Genomic DNA, 7,790 nt, shown 5'->3' with positions numbered 1-7,790 from the left:
GGGTGGCGCGTATTAACATCGACATGTTTCTCCACGCAGAGACATCTCCCTGGCGTGCAGGGAAACTTGCGTGCCATTAACGTGGCTTGACCAGACAGAGATAGGCGATGAGCAGCCGCAGGGCCAACCTTGTGTCAATGACAGGGTGGGCTCGCCACGACACGCTCGGGGCTTGGCACAATTCTCTTATCCGGCGCGTCCAAAAAGATTTTAGATAATTATTTAGAGGATGCGACTGTAGATACTCTTAAGATCAAGAACTCACTCCTGCCAGCTGCGCCAAACCAGTCCTTTTACAAGCTCTAGAAAGAAAACCATTTCATCTTCATGCAGGAGGGGATTGCTCCAGTTGCTACACTAAAGTAACTGAGAAAGAACAGATATCAGTAGGCGTAATAACTAAGATTATTGTTGCAGGGTATGTACACTTCAGAATCCAAACCTAGGCCAGAACTAAAATCAAGCTCGCAAATGCCTGTGAGCCTGTCCCCAGGACCAAACGACTGCTAATTAATCGCCTGCATATGCAAGCTCGATCTCGCCTCGTTCGTACATCTCCTGTTTAATTCCCCCTTGATGATCGATTGATGACAGCACCCATTGCCGGCCCGTTCTCTGACTGTCAACTGGCACGGGTAAACAGCAATGCGTGCCACTAATAGCTAGGAGCCTAGAACCGAAAAGGAAAGAGACGGCTGGGAGTGGAGTGAGCGTGGAGATGCTTCTTCCACTGCTCCGGCGCTGGTATGCGGTCGTGCCGCTTTGCGCCGGCGGTGGAGCTCCATCAGCTGCCGAAGCGCTTCTGCCTGCTCGCCGAGCAGGTGCAGCTCGTCCGCCCGTCGTTCATCACCTTCAGCGAATCAAGAAAATTACCACAGTTATTAGCAACTTCGACAAGAGGGCGGACGAGACATGGTTTTCAAAAGAATTCCTATCTACAAGGTTCCTAAAAATCTGAATTTCTTAGAATTCATATCTATAAGGTTCTGAAAAATATGAATTTCGTATAGAGGTACACATAGCTAGATGGTTTCTATGAACCGTGTACAATCTTGTGAAAATATGAGTGGAACATTAAATAAATAATTTTTGATCTTCAAGTAGACATTGAAAAAGCAATATTTGATCTTCAATGTTTTTGTCTCTAAGTGTGCATTCTTCAAAAAAAAAATCATTTTTAAAGGTTGAATATGAAAAAAATGTAGTGATTTGTGTGCACATGGTAGACATCCATACATACTTGCAGATTGTACAAATATATTCTAGTGAAAAACGATAAATTTTTCAATTTTTTTCAAAACTAGGCTACATGTAGCATATGGGCTCTGTTTGAAGTTTCCGCTTAGAGGATAAAATAATATTTTTTTGTCAGTTCAATCAATTTCAAAAAATGTTGGGCAGAAAAAAAAGATTACTCGATCAGCTAAGTAGGAGAATGCACGTGAAGGATTTGGATATATAGGCATAATTAAAGTTGCCCCCTGCCCTAGTTCACAGGGCAGATCCAGCCGATCTCAACATTTCCGGTGAGCACGCCCGCACGCAACAAGATCAATCTCAGCATCACTAGGTAACCATCGATGCTACAGTTTCGAAGGCAAAAAAATGCAGCACCAACGGGTTCTTGTGGACATACGTACCTTGACCTGCATCTGGAGCTCCTTGATGTAGTCGACAGCCAGATCCAACATGTCGGACGTGTTCGTTTGCTGCAGTGATGAAAACAGTTAGTACGAACAGCGTAGGCGTGGCCGCGTGGCTCGCTAGAGCCAAGCACCGTGGTCCATCCATCCATGGCGATGGCGCGAACCAAATGCGGGAAAAAAATAATCATGCGATTTTGCTACTATTGGGCTAATTTGGTCGATCGCAGAGCCGTCAGGTACGGATTTTGGCGTTTGCTCGTGGTAGTACGGTTCGGGTGAATTCATTTACCTTCTCCATGTTTGGGACGAGCTCCTGCAGCTTCCGTATGCGGTCGCTGATCTTCGTCCTCCGCACCTGCGTACACGAGCACCACGGCGGAGTCAGTGCGATCGGCGGCGAGATAGACGCGACGGCACGGCATGGATGGATGTACGGAGTATCTGATTTCGAGCTCTGCTCATCATGGCGTTACTGACCCGTTCGGCGATGCTGCGGGGGTGGGTGGCGCACCCACGCTTGGCGCGGATCTTGCACGGCACGGCGTCCTGGAACTGGAGGAACTTCTCGATGGCTGCCATCTCCGGCGTCGGCTTGCTTCCGGCCGGCAGGCTGTACTGCTGCTTCAGCTGCTGCCTGGACGTGCCGTTCTTGGCGGCGGCGGGGGCGTCGCGGGGACGCTTCATGGCGCCAGGGGACAGCGACGGGGACGGTGAGGGGTCGTCCCAGCCGCCGCCGCCGCCGGGGGAGGCGCCCATCGTCGGGTACCCGGGGATGCCGCCGTACCCGCGCGCAGCGGCGCCGTTGCTGCCGGCCTCCTCGCCATCGCTGCCGCCGCCGAGCTCCTCGCTGGCCATCTCCGAGATCTGCGACATCACCGACCCCTGCCGCGACGAGAAGCTCAGCTGGCCCCTCAGCCGCGCGTCGCCGTTCCCGTACCCGCCGCCGCCGCCCATGCCCGCCCGCAGCATGTTCCCGTATCCTCCTACGAGTAATCAACAGTATTACCCCATTAATTGCGCGACGAGACGGTTCCAGAAATGGAAAGCTGCTCCTACTCTTATCAGTCTATGTATCTGCTCTAGCTCATGATTGCTGCTGCCTGCACAGCGCGCGCGCGCGCGAGAACCAAGAAAATTAAGCTCGACGAGCGCTGTGGAAGGAGTTAAGGCTACCAACCGTTGTCCATGTTCAAATGATTGAGGAACCCGGCGGGGGAGCTGCTCTGCCGGACCAGCCCGTTGTTGCCGGCGGCGGGGTCGGTGCCCCCGGTGCGGAACAGGCCCTCCATGGCCGCCAGCTGCTGCTGCTGCGACTGATACATCTGATGCTGCTGCGAGGCCAGGGAGGCGGCCGTGTCAGCCGAGAAGTGGTTGCTCGCCGGTACCGCGGCAGGGCGGGGCGGGGCGGCGAGGAAGCGGGTGAAGGCGGCGTCGGGCGCGTGGTGGTCCGGGCTCCCTGGGCTGTGCCCCGCGCCGGCGCCAGCTGCACTGGCCGGGAGGAAGTCCCCGCACACGTCGCCGAGCAGAGTGCTCGGCGCCGACCTGTACCGCAGCAGCCCGGGCGAGCTCATCTGCGGCGGCGTGCGCACGCCGGCCACCGCCTGCTGCTGGAGTGGCAGGTTCAGGTCCTTGGACAGCAGCGTACCGCCGTACATCGCCCGCGTCGACTCCCTGATCTCCGCACACACGCAGCAGCACGGTACTGAAACCCTGTGGCCGTGGTCGGGATATGGAAGAGGAGTGGCACGTACCGAGGTGGAAGAAGGTATGGGCAATGGTATGCTTCGGAGAGTTTCTTCTAGCTCGAGTATTTTAATGGCGCAAAAGGCGGGAGGCTTTTGATTGGCTCCTCGTAGCAGTTTTGCACTGGGGAGTGGGAAGCTTGGGGGTATTTATAATGGCGGAATTACTGGGACGAAGGAAGGAAGGAAGTGCCCTCGTGAAGAGGGTACACCGATTTGATCGAGCCTTGGGGCATCCGTATCTATGCCGCGCGCCGGCCATGGCCACCGCTGCCCTCTTTATTTCACTTTCATCACCGGTTAATCAATCGATTTAGAGCTCTCAAGCTCAATCAACATCACAAATCCAGGCTCTGCTTTTGAGCACTGGCTCGTCCACCCTACTTGCCTGGTCAACTCACACTAGCCATAGAACATTTCTTTTAGCAATGGAAGTCATGCATTATTTAATTAAAATCAAATCAACATTTTTTTGAAGCAAATCAATTCTACATTAGATAAAGAGCATATTGGGTACAATCAATAATGGGATAAGTAAACCCACAAACATAGAAGAAACGACATGGCCAAAGCTGCATTTACTCAGAAATAGTGGACCTACAACAAATTATAGTATATAGTAGCTCTGGATAAAAGAAAATTACATCGTAGACCTCGACATTTACAAAAGGGGCCCTATAAAGATAGTGCAGAACGACATTGGGTCCTCCTCCACCGGTGATGTAGACGAGCTCGATACACATCCACCAGTGTCGTTGCAGGGACAACATCACTTGGAGACGGGCATGCGTTCATCGCCGCAACAAAGCAGCAGGAGACTATCTTCCTTGGCACGCCGGCTGGAAAGGAGAAGATGGCGGGCTGTCGTTTGTCCATCAAAAGCAACGATGAGACGCCGTCAACCATCGAATATCCGATGTTGAGGAACCCTTGTTTTTTTCATGTCACCGTAGCCCTCGTTGGCGAAGCATATCCACTAGGACTGCACACCCGATATAATTAGACAATCGCACGAGCATCGTGAGACCAACGTCAACTTTGCTCGGAGAAGCTCAAGAGAAGAGACATTCAGCAAAGATGATGCCAACTAAGCCAAGCGAACACGCATCGACAAAGCCAGCACTTCGTTCCTTGAAGAATGATGGGAGAAGAGCTAACAAGCTCCATGGCAACGGTAAACCAAACGTCACCAAGGACTTTTATTTGAGGTAATACCACCACATCTATTTACCGAGATAGTATGGACACACACCTACTCCATTCGAGGGAGTTGAAAAAACTTATTATACCAAAAAAAAAATTGCGATGCACTTATTTACCAAATAGGAGAGGCACATTCCCTCCCCTCCGCCCACAGTATCCTGAGAAACCATTTTCGGCCCGTTGACAAACGGTCCCCGCTCCGCGCACTTAGAATCTAGACCGGCCCAGCCCAGAGCAGTCGACTACGTGGACCCACGAGCGGCCACAAACTCACATATTTACCGAACTCATAAACAAATGGGTTCATCAACCGGAAACCTTATATAAAAACGAAAGCCCATTCAAGGGAGGAGCACATGCGTGCAAGCAATGCAGAGACCGCAGAGCGATCTGCAGGATCTATGCAGCCTATCGTCTTCCGGCTGCACTGACACCTGAGAATAATGTAATGTCCGAGAGATCGCAGCGATATAATTTAAAGTGATTAGGTCACTGGCTGCCTCGCTGTCTATGGACCCGGCAGCGAGCAAAGGATCCTGATCTTCGAACATGTCTCGCTGATCGGAGAGTACTAAATTTGGGTAAACAGCCTGACGAAATCTGAGCTTTTTATTAACCCGAGCAAGAAAAATAGATGGGGACGGAGACAACATGTGCCATCAAGAGGGTGTTTCCTGCAGAGAACTGCCCTTTTTTGTTTGGTACAACAGATCTCTAAGGACTCGTTTGATTTAGGACTCCTTTGATTTATATGGTAGAAAAAAATAGAAATAGAAAAAATATAGGATTGAATGTCATGCCTAGTTAAATTTTATAGGTGCATGAAGTGTGTTTGATTGTACCAAAAGATTTTTGATGAGGTATGATCTAATATATTTTTTCTATAGAATTTATACTACAAAATTCCTATAGGATTACTTCCTATAGAAATCCTATAGGAAATGTTCAAATAACCTATGTAGCATTTTTTTTCTATAGAATCTAAATCCTACACAAATCCTATACTCATCCTATGAATCAAAGGAGCTCTTAGAGGAGAGGAATGCTATATGAAGTTATACGATTTTCATCATTATTTCTATGTGTATCGCTTGATTTGGTTTGCGGGATTAGAATGCTTAGAAATGCATAGGAAGTGGGGGAGTGGTGTTTTCGAACATGGAAGCATATGTTTCCTATATTTTGAAATGCATCCTACACACATATTGATTTTTTTTAAAATTGAAACAAAAAATTCGCCCTTCACGTGCTACGCGCTCACAAAGTCGTTTCATAAAAAATCAACATATCATGTGACGTATGTCAAAAAAGATATAATTCAATGCTAAAAGTAATGATTTTCACAAGATAAATTTTCTCTTTTTTACATAGACCAAAATAAATATTGGTTTTTCGTGAAACTTGACGAACGCACATATATCATGGAGATGTACATGTCGAATTTTTTGTCAAATTTTTCTTCGAAATATGATTTTTTTTGTAGAGGGAGCATACGCACCCGGAAGTCGAATTGAATTTCCGATAGGAAGTTTTCCTATAGGATTAGGTTGCTTGCAGCATGTTCTGGAACTTTTTCACCCATTTAAAACTCATGTTACAATTTCATTGGATTTCCTTAAGTCAAATGCTAACTAAAGAAATATCCTGTAGGTTCCAACTCGTGTAGGTTTAACTAGACATGACATGTTTACCCTACAGTTTTCCTATTTCTGTGTTATAAGTATCTTGCAAATCAAACAAGGGCTTAGTGGATAATTTTTTTTTTGGTTCATCAATGTAAATTTCCCTTCAAATTCTTCGGTGTGAGGCTTTCGAGCAGAATAAGAGCAACTCTGATGGGTCCCACAAAAGCGTTCAAACCCTTAAAATATTCGACTTTGAAGGTTTTGGTCCCAGAACATATCCTCTAAAAGTGGTCAAACCCTTAAATTTTTTTAAAGGCACTGAAAATCAATGCCCGAGAACCTTGTATTCAGAGTTTCGTAGAAAATTTTGCCGATGCCCCTTAAACCGGTCAACGGTGCCTTTCTGCAGTGGGAATCACATGCTTTTGCCAGAATTTGAAGAACTTCTGCGCCGGCCAAATTTGCCCAAATCGCATCTCTGTCGCGGCCTTGAAGCTTGTCGTCGTCGCGGGTGCGGGAGCCATCTCCATTGCAGCCCTAGAGTTGTCGCTATCTTGGGCCTGGAGCTCGTCTCTGCCGTGATAACGGTCCTGGAACTCGTCTTCGTCGCTGGCGCGGGAGGGCACGGCGGGATGCGGGGTCACGGGACGGCGGCCAGCCCGTTCCACTTGCGGCACGGAGCAGAATGGCATAGGGTGCGAGTGCATAGGCCGGGAGGCGACAGTGGGTGGGCCACGTGGTGGCGGCTGGGGTTGAAGTTTGGAGGCGACCACGCGGGAAAGGAGGACATACGGAAAAAATGTATGGATGAACAAAAAAAAAATCCATTTTGACAATTTTAATTCACGAAATCTGTTCAGCGGAACCCGCGCCGCCTCTTATTTGTGCTTTTCTGCGACCTTTATACACGTTTTTAAGGGTGACATTTACGAAACCTATTAGAGATGCTCCCTTCGTTCAGGATTATAAGGCCAACCCATATCCTAGATTGTAAATTTAATCAACATAACAAAACATATTTTTTTAAAATGTATATCATTAGAAAGTTTAGATGTTCTACTTTCTAATGATTTTTTTTACAATTCGTATTATGCTGGTCAAATAAATGATCTAGATATACGTTCTGGCCCTATAACTTCGAGCATAGCTAGTACAGTAGGTACTAATCTAACTGTAACTAACTAACTTACTTAATTAATCACCATATGATGACAAAATTAGAGGCTGCATCTTCATCGATACGGTCGGCAGATCAAAGCCCATATTCCGATTCCGTCTCAAGGAATCAGAGGGGAAATCGTAAATCCCAGCCTTTTCGGCGAGCGCATCAAGGCGATCTCGTGACCCATGTGGCTCCACATGAGCGCCATCCTCCTTTGTGCCAAGCTTGCGCTTCACTGTTCCCAATATCCATGGAGAAAAGTCGATTCTTGTTTGCTTGATCCAACGCAGAGACAAAAACAGCACCGAGCTTTTGTGGTTAGTGGCATAAAGTGCTAGGAAAAGGTGTGGAATATAAGAGAGGATGCTCTTGGGTTTGTTTGTTTGGCACGGCCGGGTGTGTAACGGTGGCC

General features: G+C 48.1%; 1 protein-coding gene across 1 annotated transcript; it reads right to left on the bottom strand.

Annotated features, from left to right (window-relative positions):
• Window positions 1–390: 390 nt before the first annotated feature.
• On the bottom strand, window positions 391–3,568 carry LOC124652975 (transcription factor bHLH130-like). Its single transcript, XM_047192028.1, has 5 exons — window positions 2,824–3,568; window positions 2,124–2,626; window positions 1,936–2,001; window positions 1,641–1,709; window positions 391–850 (listed from the first exon to the last, which is right to left on the bottom strand). Exons 1-5 carry the CDS (start codon window positions 3,299–3,301, stop codon window positions 785–787), a joined length of 1,182 nt encoding a protein of 393 aa, XP_047047984.1. The 5' UTR covers window positions 3,302–3,568; the 3' UTR covers window positions 391–784.
• Between the last annotated feature and the right edge of the window lie 4,222 nt (window positions 3,569–7,790).

This window comes from Lolium rigidum, chromosome 5, assembly GCF_022539505.1.
Source record: "Lolium rigidum isolate FL_2022 chromosome 5, APGP_CSIRO_Lrig_0.1, whole genome shotgun sequence".
In the NCBI taxonomy this organism is placed as follows: Eukaryota; Viridiplantae; Streptophyta; class Magnoliopsida; order Poales; family Poaceae; genus Lolium; species Lolium rigidum.
Note: the sequence above shows the minus strand (reverse complement) of the source record. Positions and strands in the feature narration are given on the sequence as shown.